This window comes from Hemitrygon akajei, chromosome 23 (genome assembly GCF_048418815.1).
Source record: "Hemitrygon akajei chromosome 23, sHemAka1.3, whole genome shotgun sequence".
Lineage (NCBI taxonomy): Eukaryota > Metazoa > Chordata > Chondrichthyes > Myliobatiformes > Dasyatidae > Hemitrygon > Hemitrygon akajei.
This window is the reverse complement of record NC_133146.1, coordinates 16,271,385-16,288,794: the sequence shown is the minus strand read 5'-3', so window position 1 is coordinate 16,288,794 and position 17,410 is coordinate 16,271,385. Positions and strand designations below refer to the sequence as shown.

The following is a 17,410-nucleotide window of genomic DNA, read 5'->3' as shown; positions in this document are numbered from 1 at the left end:
GAGTGAGTGTGTGTGTGAGTGTGTGTGAGTGAGTATGTGTGTGTGTGAGTGAGTGAGTGTGTGTGTGTGTGAGTGAGTGAGTGTGTGTGGGTGTGTGTGAGTGTGTGTGTGTGAGTGAGTGTGTGTGTGTGAGTGTGTGTGGGTGTGTGTGAGTGAGTATGTGTGTGCGGGTGTGTGTGAGCGAGTATGTGTGTGTGTATGAGTGAGTATGTGTGTGTGTGTGTGAGTGAGTGTGTGTGAGTGACTGAGTGTGTGTGTGAGTGTGTGTGAGTGAGTATGTGTGTGTGTGAGTGAGTGAGTGTGTGTGTGTGAGTGAGTGAGTGTGTGTGGGTGTGTGTGAGTGTGTGTGTGTGAGTGAGTGTGTGTGTGTGAGTGTGTGTGGGTGTGTGTGAGCGAGTATGTGTGTGTGTATGAGTGAGTATGTGTGTGTGTGTGAGTGAGTGTGTGTGAGTGACTGAGTGTGTGTGTGAGTGTGTGTGGGGGGTGTGTGTGTGTCTGTGTGTGTGTGAGTGAGTGAGTGTGTGTGCGCGCGCGCGCATGCTCATTACGTTAACAGTAAAAGTTCAGGTACATTTATTATTATCAAAGTATGTATGCAGTATACAGCCTGGGGTTTGCCTTTCTCACAGACAGCCATGAAACAAAGAAAAGCATGGAACCTGTTCAGAGAAAATCATTAAACCCTGTCCCACATGCAAACAAAAACTAATTGTGCAAAACAGCGACAAGATCGTCGACTTCCCCCACCCCCACAAAGAACAAAAAAATAAATGAAAGGTTTTCGGCCCGAAACGTTGACAATACTCTTTTCCATAGATTCTGCCTGGCCTGCTGAGTTCCTCCAGCATTTTGAGTGCATTTCCAGGAAGTGTGGAGACACTTGTGGGCTGCCTCTCCAGGCTGTTAACACAAACAACGTACTTCGCTGTACGTTTCTGATGTACATGTGATCAGTGATCTAGTGTTCTGCGGCTGAGATGAGGGGTTGACAGCTGATAAGATGATAAACTGTCTCATTATTATTACACACACTGAGGTAGAGTAAAAAACGTTTTTGCATGCTGTCCATAGAGATCAGTTCACCACATCTGTGTATTGAGGCAGTACAAGGGAAAGCAAGAAGAGAATACAGAATATAGGTCTACAGTTACTGAGAGAATGCAGAGCAGGCTGGCAGTACAGTGCAAGGCCAGAACAAGGTAGAGTGTGGGGTGAAGAATCTGTGTTCTACTGAACATAGTAGGAATGCTGTGTTGGTGGCAGTATGTGTGGTGTCACTTACAGGCGTCCCCCCCCCACCCCAGGGTTGCGTTGGTTGTTAATACAAACGATTCATTTCACTCTAAGTTTTGATGTATTTGCGATAATGAATCTGGATCGGAACAGTTCAATAGTTTTATAACCGGTGGGGTAGAAGCTGCCCCAGAGCCTGGTTTCCGGCTTTTGTATCTTGTATCTCTCCCGATGGGAGAGGAGAGATTGCACAGGGCGGACGGGGCCTTTGGCTGCTTCAGTGAGGCAGAGAGAAGTGCAAACAGTGCCAACGAGGGAAGGCTGGTTTCCGTGATGTCTCTAACTCTCTGCAGTTTCTTGTGGTCTTGGGCACAGCAGTTGCCGTACGTTCGGATAGAATGCGCTCCATGGTGCACCGATAGAAATTGGTGAGAGTTGACAGGGACCTGACAACTTTCTTTATTCTCCTGAAGGTGTAGATGTGTTGCTGAGCTTTCTTGGCCAATGACAGCTACATGATCGAACAGTGCAGGCTATCTGTGATGTTTGCTCCCAGGGATTTGAAGCTCTCAACCTCAGCTCCGCTGGTGTAGACAGGAGCATGCGTACCACACCACTTCCCGAAGTCAACAAGCAGCTCTTTTGCTTTGTTGACATTGAGGGAAGGGTTTTAGGTGCGTTAATTGTGAGATATTGCTGACCCGAATCTAAGATATGACTTGCTGGAGAGCATACAGTTTGCAGAAAACTTTGGCTCCCGTAACTCTGCCTCTACATCCTTCAAAGACATCTCTGGATACCACTTACCACTGATCCAATGTTTTCTGTACTGCCCCAGGGTGGGGCAGTACTGCCAGAGCTGGTGTTGCCGCGTTATTCTGAGTCCTCCACTTGCTTCTTCAACGTGTGTGGGACGTGTTAAGGTTTACAGTAGATAAGGTTTCTACCTGGTCTGATATGACTCACAATCGCCACAGCCAAAAGAGCTCAATGCCAACCCTACTTCCTCAGGAGACTAAAGAAATTTGTCATCCTCACCAGATTTATTGCTGTGCCATAGGAAACATTCTATCCAAAGGCATCACAGGAACTGCTCTGCCCTTGGCCACAAGAAACTGCAGAGAGACGTGGGCACGACTCAGCACGTCACAGAAAGCAGCCTCCCCTCCGTAGACTTTGTCTACACTTCCTACTGCCTCAATAAAGTGGCCAAAGATAATCATCAAGACCCCACCCACCTGGTCTTCGCTCCCCTCCCAGAAGATACAAAAGCCTGAAATCACATACCCCCAGGCTCAAGGACTGCTGGCTACCATGAGACATAGGAGCAGAATTAGGCCATTTGGCCCATCTAGTCTGCTCTGTCGATCCTTTTTACCTCTCCTCAGTTCCACTCCCCATCCTTCTCCCCGTAACCTTTGATGCCATGTCCAATCAAGGACCTTCAATCGCTGCCTGAAGTACACCCAACGACCCGGCCTCCACAGCTGCCTGTGGTAGCAAGACTGACAAATTCATCTGTTGTTATACGACCATTGAGCGATTCCCTAACACAATAAGCTGCACTCGACCTCACCACATGCCTGTGTGTTCTCGTTCCTTCTTGTTTCCCTGCATTGCACTTTCTCTGTGACTGTAACACCTCATTCTGCACTCCGTTATATTCCCTTGTACTACCTTGATGCACTGTGCACTGAGTGGACACTGTGCACGTGACAACAATAGACCAATTCCATTCACTGTGACAATGATAAACAAATTTATCATTGCGTTGTTGTTTGGGTTTTAAAGTAAATTTGTTACTAAAGTATGTACAGTATATGCAACCTTGAGATTCATTTTCTTGCAGGCTCTCACAGGAAGATAGAGAAATATAGCAGAATGCACAAAAAAACCACTCATAACAAAGACCGACAAACATTCAATGTGCAAAGAGAGGACAGATTGTGCAAATGATCAAAAAAAAACAAATAATTCATAGAACTTAAGCTGCAGAGTCCTTGAAAGTGAGTCCACAGTCTGTGGAGTCAGTTCCGTACCGAGAGTAAACGGGTCCAGCGGCTTCATTAGGAGTCTGAAGAGATTTGGCATGTCGACAAAAACACTCAAAAACTTCTATAGATGTACCGTGGAGAGCATTCTGACAGGCTGCATCACTGTCTGGTACGGAGGGGCTACTGCACAGGACCAGAAGAAGCTGCAGAGGGTTGTAAACCTAGTCAGCTCCATTTTAGGTACTAGCCTACAAAGTACCCAGGACATCTTCAGGGAGCGGTGTCTCAGAAAGACAGCGTCCATTATTAAGGACCTCCAGCACCCAGGGCATGGCCTTTTCTCACTGTTACCATCAGGTAGGAGATACAGAAGCTTGAAGGCACACACTCAGTGATTCAGGAACAGCTTCTTCCCCTCCTAAATGGACATTGAACCCTTGGACACTACCTCACTTTTTTTTAATACACAGAATTTCTGATTTTTGCACGTTTTTAAATCTATTCAATATACGTATATTGTTATTTATCTATCTATCTATTTATTGATTGATTGATTGATTGATTGATTTATTTCTGTATTATGTATTGCATTGAACTGCTGCTGCTAAGTTAACAAATTTCACGCCACATGCCGGTGATAGTAAACCTGTAACCTCGGGTGGTGGGGGCAGCACGTGGTGCTCCAGGCCTGTAGGAAGGTGAGCCCCTCTCTCCACTATCCAGGCAAGGACTGTCAGTGAGATCCCGAGCTAATTCCTCAGAGCTTATTAAGATTCTGGATGTGACTGGACGCAGAATGCAGATGTTTTAAAAAAGCAGTGAATTGGTGCTGAGTTTATTCAGAACAGTCCTACCCATCCTCATTACCATCTGCAGGGTGGGAAGCCAATTAACTGTAATGTATTAATTAAATATATTCCAGCTCTGATTAACTAGATGTGGAAGAAAGTGATTAAATTGCAGTTACTAATTAACTAATGAACCTTTCCTCCATTCTAAACTAACTAATGAAATGATAACCTATTAAATCACCACTTAATGATACCCTTTCTCTTCCCCTGACCTCATCTCAGTTTGCTTTGCTGTCATCTTTTAAGGATCGTTGAGATTTGAGTTCAGAAAGAGGCCATTCAGCCCATCGTCGGCTGAGCAGGGCAGAGGGATTATGGGAACAAGAGCTGGCAGTGCGGGGGGAGTGTAGTGACTGAGAGAATGCAGTACTGCGGGGGAGTGGGATCGAGGGTGAGCATCAATGAGGGAGTGTGGAACTGAGGTAGAGCCGGACTGAGGGAGAGCATCATTGAGGGAGTGTGGAACTGAGGTAGAGTGAGACTGAGGGAGAGTGGGATCGAGGGTGAGCATCACTGAGGGAGTGTGGAACTGCGGGAGAATGGGATCGAGGGAGAGCATCACTGAGGGAGTGTGGAACTGAGGTAGAGTGGGACTGAGGGAGTGTAGGACTGAGGGAGTGTGGAACTGAGGTAGAGTGGGACTGAGGGAGTGTAGGACTGAGGGAGTGTGGAACTGAGGTAGAGTGGGACTGAGGGAGAGTGGGATCGAGGGTGAGCATCACTGAGGGAGTGTGGAACTGCGGGAGAATGGGATCGAGGGAGAGCATCACTGAGGGAGTGTGGAACTGAGGTAGAGTGGGACTGAGGGAGTGTAGGACTGAGGGAGTGTGGAACTGAGGTAGAGTGGGACTGAGGGAGTGTAGGACTGAGGGAGTGTGGAACTGAGGTAGAGTGGGACTGAGGGAGTGTAGGACTGAGGGTGTGTGGAACTGAGGTAGAGTGGGACTGAGGGAGAGCATCACTGAGGGAGTGTGGAACTGAGGTAGAGTGGGACTGAGGGAGTGTAGGACTGAGGGAGTGTGGAACTGAGGTAGAGTGGGACTGAGGGAGTGTAGGACTGAGGGAGTGTGGAACTGAGGTAGAGTGGGACTGAGGGAGTGTAGTACTGAGGGAGTGTGGAACTGAGGTAGAGTGGGACTGAGGGGGAGCATCACTGAGGGAGTGTGGAACTGAGGGAGAGTGGGACTGAGGTAGAGTGGGACTGAGGGAGAGCATCATAGAGGGAGTGTGGAACTGAGGGAGAGCAGTACTGACTGAGGGAGTGTAGGACTGAGGGAGTGTGGAACTGAGGTAGAGTGGCACTGAGGGAGTGTGGGACTGAGGGAGTGTGGAACTGAGGTAGAGTGGGACTGAGGGAGAGCATCACTGAGGGAGTGTGGAACTGAGGTAGAGTGGGACTGAGGGAGTGTAGGACTGAGGGAGTTTGGAACTGAGGTAGAGTGGGACTGAGGGAGAGCATCACTGAGGGAGTGTGGAACTGAGGTAGAGTGGGACTGAGGGAGAGCATCACTGAGGGAGTGTGGAACTGAGGTAGAGTGGGACTGAGGGAGAGCATCACTGAGGGAGTGTGGAACTGAGGTAGAGTGGGACTGAGGGAGAGCATCACTGAGGGAGTGTGGAACTGAGGTAGAGTGGGACTGAGGGGGAGCATCACTGAGGGAGTGTGGAACTGAGGTAGAGTGGGACTGAGGGAGTGTAGGACTGAGGGAGTGTGGAACTGAGGTAGAGTGGGACTGAGGGAGAGTATCACTGAGGGAGTGTAGAACTGAGGTAGAGTGGGACTGAGGGAGTGTAGGACTGAGGGAGTGTGGAACTGAGGTAGAGTGGGACTGAGGGAGTGTAGGACTGAGGGAGTGTGGAACTGAGGTAGAGTGGGACTGAGGGAGTGTAGGACTGAGGGAGTGTGGAACTGAGGTAGAGTGGGACTGAGGGAGTGTAGGACTGAGGGAGTGTGGAACTGAGGTAGAGTGGGACTGAGGGAGAGCATCACTGAGGGAGTGTAGAACTGAGGTAGAGTGGGACTGAGGGAGTGTAGGACTGAGGGAGTGTGGAACTGAGGTAGAGTGGGACTGAGGGAGAGCATCACTGAGGGAGTGTGGAACTGAGGGAGAGCAGTACTGACTGAGGGAGTGTAGGACTGAGGGAGTGTGGAACTGAGGTAGAGTGGGACTGAGGGAGTGTAGGACTGAGGGAGTGTGGAACTGAGGTAGAGTGGGACTGAGGGGGAGCATCACTGAGGGAGTGTGGAACTGAGGTAGAGTGGGACTGAGGGAGTGTAGGACTGAGGGAGTGTGGAACTGAGGTAGAGTGGGACTGAGGGAGAGCATCACTGAGGGAGTGTGGAACTGAGGTAGAGTGGGACTGAGGGAGTGTAGGACTGAGGGAGTGTGGAACTGAGGTAGAGTGGGACTGAGGGAGAGCATCACTGAGGGAGTGTGGAACTGAGGTAGAGTGGGACTGAGGGAGAGCATCACTGAGGGAGTGTGGAACTGAGGTAGAGTGGGACTGAGGGAGTGTAGGACTGAGGGAGTGTGGAACTGAGGTAGAGTGGGACTGAGGGAGAGCATCACTGAGGGAGTGTGGAACTGAGGTAGAGTGGGATTGAGGGAGAGCAGTACTGTCTGAGGGAGTGTAGGACTGAGGTAGAGTGGGATTGAGGGAGAGCATCACTGAGTTAGTGTGGAACTGAGGTAGAGTGGGACTGAGGGAGAGCATCACTGAGTTAGTGTGGAACTGAGGTAGAGTGGGATTGAGGGAGAGCATCACTGAGGGAGTGTGGAACTGAGGTAGAGTGGGACTGAGGGAGAGCATCACCGAGGGAGTGTGGAACTGAGGTAGAGTGGGACTGAGGGAGTGTGGAACTGAGGTAGAGTGGGACTGAGGGGGAGCATCACTGAGGGAGTGTGGAACTGAGGTAGAGTGGGACTGAGGGAGTGTAGGACTGAGGGAGTGTGGAACTGAGGTAGAGTGGGACTGAGGGAGTGTAGGACTGAGGGAGTGTGGAACTGAGGTAGAGTGGGACTGAGGGAGAGTATCACTGAGGGAGTGTAGGACTGAGTGAGAGCGGGCCCAAGGGTGAGCATCACTGAGTTAGTGTGGAACTGAGGTAGAGTGGGACTGAGGGAGAGCATCACTGAGTTAGTGTGGAACTGAGGTAGAGTGGGATTGAGGGAGAGCATCACTGAGGGAGAGCAGTACTGTCTGAGGGAGTGTAGGACTGAGGTAGAGTGGGATTGAGGGAGAGCATCACTGAGGGAGTGTGGGACTGAGGGAGAGTGGGATTGAGGGAGAGCAGTACTGTCTGAGGGAGTGTAGGACTGAGGTAGAGTGGGATTGAGGGAGAGCATCACTGAGGGAGTGTGGGACTGAGGGAGAGCAGTACTGTCTGAGGGAGTGTAGGACTGAGGGATTGTGGAACTGAGGTAGAGTGGGACTGAGGGAGAGCATCACTGAGGGAGTGTGGGACTGAGGGAGAGCAGTACTGTCTGAGGGAGTGTAGGACTGAGGGATTGTGGAACTGAGGTAGAGTGGGACTGAGGGAGAGCATCACTGAGGGAGTGTAGGACTGAGGGGGAGCAGGACTGACTGAGGGAGAGCTTACCCAATGGAGCAACAGAGACAGCCACTCTGAGGGCTGGGAATTATTGACGTCACGGGGTGAGCCACCCCCAACCCACCCTATTTATATATGGTCATCCACCCCCAACCCACCCTATTTATATATGGTCATCCAGTAAGGAAGGGGGCATGGAGGGATGAGGATGTCCTAGTCAACTTGCTCCTGGGGCTGGCGAAATCCGCCATCCGAGGGTCTTGGAAACAGGTGGCGGGAGGATCTCCCCAGGCAGACTGCCTGGCAATGTTTAGAGGGTATGTTCGTGCCCGGGTAAATATTGAAAAAGAACACGCGCAGTCCATGGCGACCTTAGAGGAGTTTCGAGACCGTTGGGCTCTGCGGGGTGTAAATGCCGTCATGGATAGAGATGGCAACATTTTGGTGTAATGTCTATTGTCTAGTTGTAGTGAAGTAATTGTGTTTGCCACTGTTTTGTATATATTTTATAGCACCGATATTTGTAATAAAGGATTTTGTAATAAAAAAAAACAATTCTTTTTATTGCAGGCAGAAACGTTGTTCGAGATAGGCCGAGTTAGACTTTGAAAATATAAGCAGTAACGGGTAGGAGATGGGCGGTGCAAAGGGTTACAGAAAGGTTTTTGAGCATAATTTAAGCTCCACACATCGATATACGCCTCACGACTGTAAATGGAGTGGGGATGAGTGGACCGCGTGAAGGCCCCACGGTAGCCTAGCGGTTAGTGGATGCTATTACAATGTGGGGCATCGGAATTCAGAGTTCAATTCCATGGCCGTTAGTAAGAACTTTGTCCCTTCTCTCCGTGACCACTTGGGTTTCCTTTGGGAATTCCAGTCTCCTTCCACAGTCAAAGACAAATTGGTTAATTGGTTCATTATAAATTTTCCTGTGTTAAGTAGATGGATTGTTGGGAGGTGCGGCTCAAGGGGCTGGAAGGGCCAGTTCTGTGTTGTTTCTCTAAATAAATCAAAAATAAACAAAATGGTAATAAGGAAGTGATGGAAGAAGGGCAGAGGGCAGATGTCCATAAGTCATATGGCTTGGGGCCATTTGTCTCCCCCCCATTTGGTGTTCCCTCCTGTTAACCATCCCCCTGTCAGTCCCAACCTTCCTGACACAGTTGCATCCAACACAGATCTCCTGAGGCAACAAACAGACCTGCTCCCACACCACCCCTGCCCGCTTGCCCATAGTGCGTCCCATCAGGGATCCTGCTGCAAAGATCTGCTGAGAGAAGGGAAGAGTCGCCATTCTTGTTGCGCCTTAAATTGGGGATATCCCTAGGGCGTAGGCCGGCTGGTGGCGCAGTGGCATCAGTGCTGGACTTTGGAGCGAAGGCTCCCAAGTTCGAATCCAGCCGGCTCCCTTGCACGCTTTCCATCCGTGCTGGGTTGAGCGTTGAGCTAGCAACTTGGCCTTGCAAAAGTAAGAAAGTCTGTTAAAAAAAAATGTCGTCATGATGGCATCCCGATGACTCCACTTGGAGTTAAGGGCTTTCTTCTTCTTCTAGGGCATACGATGTGGTACACAGTAAGGTCCCGTGAGCTGTCTGGATTAGAGAGCATGTCTTATGTCTTATGTTGGGGAATTCCAGAATGAGGGGTCACAGTTTAAGGATAAAGGGGAAGCCTTTTAGGACCGAGATGAGGAAAAACTTCTTCACACAGAGAGTGGTGAATCTGTGGAATTCTCTGCCACAGGAAACAGTTGAGGCCGGTTCATTGGCTATATTTAAGAGGAAGTTAGATATGGCCCTTGTGGCTAAAGGGATCAAGGGGTATGGAGAGAAAGCAGGTACAGGGTTCTGAGTTGGATGATCAGCCATGATCATACTGAATGGCGGTGCAGGTTCGAAGGGATGAATGGCCTACTCCTGCAACTATTTTCTATGTTTCTATACTTGGGATTTTCTCCTTGGAGTGAAGGAGAATGAGATGTGATGACAGAGATGTACCAGGCATAGACAGAGTGGACAGCCAGAGACTTTCTTCCAGGGCAGCAATGGCGCAAATGAGAGGACGTAATTGTAAGATGAGTGGAGGAAAGTATAGGGGGGAAGTCAGAGGTAAGTTTTTATTTGCGCAGAGACTGGTGAGTGCGTGGAACACGCTGCCAATGCGACAAACCTCAATGACAAGGATGGTTTGGACCCAAATGCTGGAGTATCTGAGGCTAGGATCGAGAACTGAGCACGAAACAAAACGTTCAAAGATATCTCTGGTTGGGTTTACGATTGAGCACTGAGGCTCCATTCAGAAACTCTAAATGATTCTTGGAGCCCAAAACATGACCGCCAATTAGCAGGACGGTGCTGAACCCTTAAAGGGGCCACACCAGCTACCCATACTCCGGAGAGTTAGAGCATCTAAACCCCAGAAGCTGGCATGGTTGGGTGCCTCTCATAACAGCCAAGGGGATAGAAGGGGCAGATACATTTGGGATATTTAAGAGGTTGTCAGATGATCAAAAAATGGAGGTTTCTGTAAGAGAGAAGGATTGGGTAGGTTAAAAAGTTGACACAGTGTTGTGGGCCAAAGGGTCTGTACTGTGCTGTAATGTTCCATGTTCTATGCTCAATAACAGAGTTATGATTAATTCCTTCCTGTGGCAAGAGGTTTGACTGCCCACCCTCTGTGAACGTGACAGAACCAGCCAGAGGTGCTCACACTGAGCACCAGTTGCCCTTTTGACAGTGTTAAAGCCGAGCCCGTTTCTGTCATTACAAGGAGTTCCTGACGGATGCCGACTGTGTCTGTTGTAGCTGAGATTGTCTCTGAGGATTTAACATGGCCTTATCTGCCCACAGCCTCCCCCAGTGGCACGCTGAGGCCAGACACAGAATGAAGGAGCCACACCCTATTTCGGTAGCCTGCATCCTGATGGTATCAACATTGATTACTCGAAGTTTTTTTTATCACACCCCCTCTTCCCCCTTCCTCACGCCCCCACTTCGTTTTCCTTATCCCCCTGCCCCATCCCTCTTCTCATTCCCCTCCCCTGCCCTCAATCCTGTCCTTCATCCACACCTTCCTCCCTCTTAACCATTGCAAGATGGCTCAGAGACCAATGGTGGCATGTTGCAGACAGCTCGCAAGACAACTAGATACTCCTCTTCTAGATATACTTCAGACGTGTGATTGCAGCCTGTCATTTCCCCTTTAAGGAGGCATTTTTGAGCTGACTAAACAATCCGGTGAATCACAGAGCCCAGCAGCACTGAAACAGGCCCTTTGGCCCTTCTAGTCAATGCCGACCTGGTTTTGTTTTTACTGCCTAGTTCCAACTCCCTGCACCATAGCCTGGTGATTGTGCAGTCTGTTGGGGGATTTGGCATGGGTGAGAGTGGAGAGTGCAGCTGTGGCTGGGGCGGCCATCACCGGTGGTGAGTGCACCGATTCCTGATGGTGGAACGCAAGCCCATGGTCGGCTCCATTACTTCATGCCGATCAAAGTGTTGGGCAAGGTTAAAATCGTCGGGGAAGAGAGCAGAAAACAAACGGGTGTGCAGCGCCATCTGCCTGCATTTGATCAGTCTCTCTCTCTCTTCTTGCTGCTGCCGTCGGGCGGGAGGTGCAGAAGACTTGGGTCCCATGCCGCCCGATTCAGGAGCAGTCGTGGTCCGGGAGCATCGGACTCCTGGAAGGGCTTCACTTGCCTTTGCGCTAAGCACGCTCTGCGGCTGTGGACTCATTTTCAGGGACTCTGCAATTCATGTTCCATGAATTTCTTTTTAGATTGTTTTTTACTATTTGCACAATTTGATCAAAGTGCTTCAGCACTGAACTGACTCTGCAGCTGAGGCCTGCAGCCATCGACACAGCACTGAACTGATTCCATGGCTGAGGCCTGCAGCCATCGACACAGCACTGAACTGATTCCATGGCTGAGGCCTGCAGCCATCGACACAGCACTGAACTGATTCCATGGCTGAGGCCTGCAGCCATCGACACAGCACTGAACTGATTCCATGGCTGAGGCCTGCAGCCATCGACACAGCACTGAACTGATTCCATGGCTGAGGCCTGCAGCCATCGACACAGCACTGAACTGATTCCATGGCTGAGGCCTGCAGCCATCGACACAGCACTGAACTGATTCCATGGCTGAGGCCTGCAGCCATCGACACAGCACTGAACTGATTCCATGGCTGAGGCCTGCAACCTTCAGGCTTCTGGACCGACTTCACTCACCTCAGTAGCTCTGTGGCTGTGGTCTCACTTTCAAGGACTCTGCAGTTAATGCTATTTGTTTACTTATTATTTGTTCTTTCTGTCACACATTGGGTGTTTGATGGTCTTTGTTGTGTGGGGATTTTCTTTAAACTGGTTCTATTGTGTTTCTTAGCTTTATGCCTGCCTGCAAAAAGACAAATCGCAAGGTTGTATACTATACCTTTGAACTCTAGTTCCTCTCCTCCTTCCCTTTCTCCCATGCTCCACTGTCCATCTTTTTCATCCCTTTGCCCCTTCCAGCTTCTCACATAATTTCGTTATATCCTTCTCCCCCCATCAGCTCCCTTCCTCCCCCTCACCTGGATCCAGCTATTTCCCCTACACCTACTCTTTTTTTCTTGGCTTCCGCCTTCTTCCCTTCCAGCCACTAACCCTAATCTGCACACTTGTGGACTGTGGGAGGAAACCAGAGCACCCGGAGGAAACCCCCACGGTCATGGGGAGAATGTACAAACTCCTTACGGACAGTGGCAGAAAGTGAACCCTGGTCTTCGGCTGGATCGCTATCACTCCCACCAGGCATATTTGGGGCATTGAATTGGCAAGAATCCCATACACAGTCATGGGACAGAGGTGACCACTGAGAGTGGAATTAATGTCTTCAAACTCCCTCTGAGCTGTCCAGGAATACTTGCCATCTCATCCACCTTCTTCATACCCGTGAGATCACAGACTCTCCAGGAGAGGCAGATGGCCAAAACCGATGATCCTTCAGTAACCTGAGCCCCACAGGCCCAGATGACAGAGGGAGCCCTGGAGATAGAGTCCTAGAGATATACAGCAGAGAAAGAGGCCCTTCAGCCCAACAGATCCATGCTAACCCAAATTCCATTTAAATGTCCTATTTGCCCACAGTTGGCCAATCTCCCTCTGAGCATTTCCTATCCATACACTCGTCCAAGTGCCTTTAAGATATTATTTGTGGTTTTTAATTGCTGTTAATGAAAGTGAAAGTGGAAGTCAAGTCTATTGTCACTGTCCAGATGCAAAGAAAAACTCACTTGCCACAGCATCACAGGCTCATAACATCAGATAAACCGTGATGACAAAAGAAACATAAATTAGACATAGAACGTTCTTATCAATATACGATGGACCACCCTCTAAAAGGATAAAAGGTCGTACACGTTAAACCTATGCCCTCTAGTTCTTGATTCCCCACCCCTGGGTAAAGGACTGTGTGCATTCACCCTGTCTGTGGTCCTCAGGATTTCATACCCCTCTCTATCATCACCCCTTTTTCTCCTACACTCCAACGCATAAGATCCCAAACTGCTCAATTTTTCTCTGTAATTTAGTCCCCTGAGTCCCTGCAACATTATCATGAATCACCTCTGCACTCTTTACAGTTTAATGGGAGCTTTCGTATAGCAGGGTGATGAAAAGTGAACACAGTATTTCATTAACGGCCTCACCAACGTCTTGTGCAGCTTGTCCTGATGAATCAGAATCGGAGCCGGTTCATTATCACTGACATAAGTTGTCGTCTGTTGTTTTGCAGCAGTGGTACAGTGCAAGGCATAAAAATTACTCCTGTATATGTTACAACAATAAATAATGTAAAAACGAATAAGGAGATAATGTTTATGGGTTGTTGGACCATTCAGAAATCTGATAGCAGAGAGGAAGAAGCTGTTCCTAAAATGAATGTGTGTCTTCGGGATCCTGTAAATCTTCCCAACGATAATAATGAGAAGAGGGCATGTCCTGGATGGTGAGGGTCCTTAATGATGGATGCTGCCTTGTTTGGGCACTGCCTCTTGAAGATGTCATTGATGGTGAGGGGAGTTGTGGCCATGGTGGAGGTGGTTGAGTCCACAGCAACTCCCTGCACTGGAGCCCCCACACCATGCTCTCTCTACCTGTGGACACCATCTTTCCCTTTGACCAGCTCCATATCATTCACTTCACCGTGTTTACGTCCCCACAGGTACAATGGCCCCAACCTGGTGCTCAAGTACGATAAGGTCCGGAAGAGGCTCCGGAACATAGCAGTAGACGAATCGAGTTCCCCGTACTATGCCCTCCGCGATCGCCAGGGCAATGCTATCGGTGTGGCAGCCTGTGACATCGATGGCGATGGAAGGGAAGAGATATATTTCCTCAACACTAACAATGCCTTCTCAGGTAGGTGTACGTCTTCTGTCTGGTGGAAAGCAATGTAATGATATGTAAGAGTACAGGCCCTTTGCCCCATGATGTGCCAGTGAAACATGAGACCCAGACATGACACCCACAAATGTGGAGAGTTACTTGTGTCTACCAACTACAGACAATCCCCGCGTTACAGTAACAGAAGTTTGGCCTTACAGAATTCACAAATTACTGATAATGTAAATGCAACATAGAATAAAAATGTGATTTGGCTAAACTTATGTGACAGAAGGAAAGTAATAAATTATATGGGTACATTGGGAGGACACACATCATCCAGACCATGCTCTCTGCTCACTGCTGCCGTCATGCAGGAGGTAAAGGAGCCCTAGATCCCACACCATAAGATTCAGGGACAGGCTCCTGAACCAGTGTGGATAACTTCATTCAGCTTCACTCACCTCAACGCTGAAATGATTCCACAACCTATGAATTCACTTTCAAGAATTCTACCACTTATATTCTCAGAACTATTTGTTCATTATTAATTGTTTTATTTGTAGTTGCACAATTTGTCTACTGCACGTTGTTTGTCAGTCTTTGTGTGTAGCCTTTCATTGATTCTATTGTATCTCTTTGTTCTACTGTGAATGCCTGCAAGAAAAATGAATCTCACGGCAGTATATTGTGACATACATGTACCTTGATCATAAATTTACTTTGAAATGCTGACAGATGGGATTGGATTTGACGGAAATCTTGGTCAGCATAGACTAGTTAGGCCAAAGGGCCTACTTCCATGCTGTATGACCCTAAATAAGCACAAAATGTATACTTTTGAAACTCACATTTAGAACATAGAACTTAGAACAGTACAGCACAGAACAAGCCATTCGGCCAATGATTGGATGCCAATTGAAACTAAATATCCTCCTCCTGCGTATCATCCAGTTCCTTCCATTCCCTTCCCTTCATATTCATGGGTCCGTTTAAAAGCCTCTTAACTGTCTTTCTCCACCAAAATTGGTTTATTATTGTCTTGCATACCATTCATACAGATCAAATCATTACACAGTGCATTGAGGTAGTTTAAAGTTCAAAGTAAACTTATTGTCATGTGTTACCATAGTATATGAAATTCATTTTGTCGTAGGGATTTACAGGGAAAAAGAAATACAATAAAATTTTACAAAAACTACATAAACAGGCAAATGCAAATGTGCGAAAGAAAACCAATGACATTGAGAATATGAGCTGAAAAGGGTCCGTGAAAGTGAGTCTGTAGGTTGTGGCATCAGTTCAGAGTTGTGGTGAGTGAAGTTATCTACACCGGTTCAAGAGCCTGATGGTTGTAGGGTAATGACTGTTCTTGAACCAACTGGTGTGGGTGGTGTGAGTCCTGATGAAGGGTCTCAGACTGAAACATCAATTGTTATAAACACAAGAAATTCTGCAGATGCTGGAGGTCCAGAGGAACACACACACACAGATTGCTGGAGGAACTCGGCAGGTCAGGCAGCATCTATAGTGTGGAGTAAACAGTTAATGTCTTGGGCTGACACACTTCATCAGGACTGGAAAGCAAGGGGGGAGAGGGCAAGAAGGTTGGGGAGAGGAAAGAAGACAAGCTAGAAGGTGAGAGGAAAAGCCAAATGGGTGGGGAAGGGGGGTGAAGTAAGGAGCTGGAAGGTGATGGGTGGAAAAGATAAAGGGCCAGAGAAGAAGGAATCTTATAGGAGAAGACAGTTGACTATGAAAGAAAAGGAAGGAGGAGAGGCACCAATGGGAGGTGATAGGCAGATGAGGAGAAGAGAAGAGGTTAAGGGGGAGGCAGAGTGGGGAATAGAAGAAAAGAGAAGGGGAAGGGAAAAAATTACCAGACATTGGAGAAATTGATGTTCATGCCATCAGTTTGGAAGCTACCCAGATGGAAAATGAAGTGTTGCTTCTCCAAGCTGAGTGTGGCCTCATCGTGGCAGTAGAGAAGGTCAAAGACTGACACGTTGGAATAGGAATGGGGATTGGAATTAAAATAGTTGGCCACTGAGAACTCCTGGTTTTTGTGGAGGGAGCGATAGCCCTCGACAAAGCGGTCCCCCCAGTCTGGGTCAGATTTCACCACTGTAGAGGAGGCCATATCAGGAGCACCGGACACAGTAGGCAACCCCAACAGATTCACAGGTGAATGCCTCACCTGGAAGGACTGTTTGGGGCTCTGAATGCAGGTGGTGAATGAACAAGTGTAGCTGCCCGTCCACTGGCAGGGATAAGTGCCAAGAGGGAGATTAAAGGGGCGGGACAAATGTAGAAAGGAACATGGAGGGAACGACCCTTGCAGAAAGCAGAAAGTGGGGGGGGGGGTGCGGTTGGTGAGTAAAGACGTGTTTGGCGGTAGAGGCTCCTGTTGAAGATGGGGGAGACGTGGTGGAGTTGAAGGAAGTGAGAGAAGGGAATGGCATTTGTACTGGAGACAGAGTGGGAAGAAGTACAGATAAGGTAGCTTTAGGAGTCGGTAGATTTATAAGAGATATCAGTAGACAGTTTGATTCTAGAGATGGAGACAGAGACACTAAAAGGAAGAGAGGAATTAGAAATGGCGTTATCAACTGTTTATTTCTTTCCATAGATACTATCTGACCTGCTGAGATCCTCCAGCATTTTGTTTGTGCTACCTTGATTTCCAGCATCTGCAGATTTTCTCTTGTTTGTGAACATTCTGTAGAAAACTAGTTGCAAACAACTTCATTTTATGTATTCCATGGTGCTGAAGAATTTTTCAATATTTCTTTGATTGTACAACTTAAGCCTAAAAAGTTAGAGTGTTTCCAGTGAAAACGACAAGACATTGCTACTGTCCAGGCATTTCCTGTAACGAGATCTTCAGGCAAATGAACCCGGGATTGGAGTAAACTCAGACTTGGAGGTAGACATTAACAATGGTGATTTATTTGTAGAACTTAAAAGAGGATTAAAAAATACATCAGAGCATAATGACTCAAGAGGGCTAGAGTACACAGAACTTCACTTGGAACCCAAATTCATAACTCAACGATGAACACTAGTCATGACAAACTTTAATATGCATATAGCATGGGAACCCTGTGCATATCAAAATCAGAACTCAACAAACTCAAAACAGGCTGCACGAGGAACCTGCATTCAAAAAAACAAGTGGCACGAGAACCACAAGGAAAAGTTAACGACTAAACCAGTCACTTAACTAGTTCTAGTTAAACCAAATCAATGATGTTTACATGCATAGGAGCGCTGAGTCCTGACACTCTCTGACACCCTGTACTGGTCAGGAGAGTTCATGACATCATCATTCTCTACATAAAATTTTGCCCCTCACATTGGCTTTAAACTCCTCCACTGAACCTTGAAAACTCGTGGTCAATAAGTTGTAA

The 17,410-nt window shown here is 48.1% G+C and overlaps 1 protein-coding gene across 1 annotated transcript in view; it reads left to right on the top strand.

The window, feature by feature from the left end:
* Positions 1-17,410, top strand: part of crtac1b (cartilage acidic protein 1b) — a 292,080-nt gene that overhangs the window by 80,318 nt on the left and 194,352 nt on the right. Inside the window, 1 exon segment of the mRNA XM_073027043.1 lies at positions 13,840-14,036. Coding sequence (XP_072883144.1) covers positions 13,840-14,036 — 197 coding nt within the window.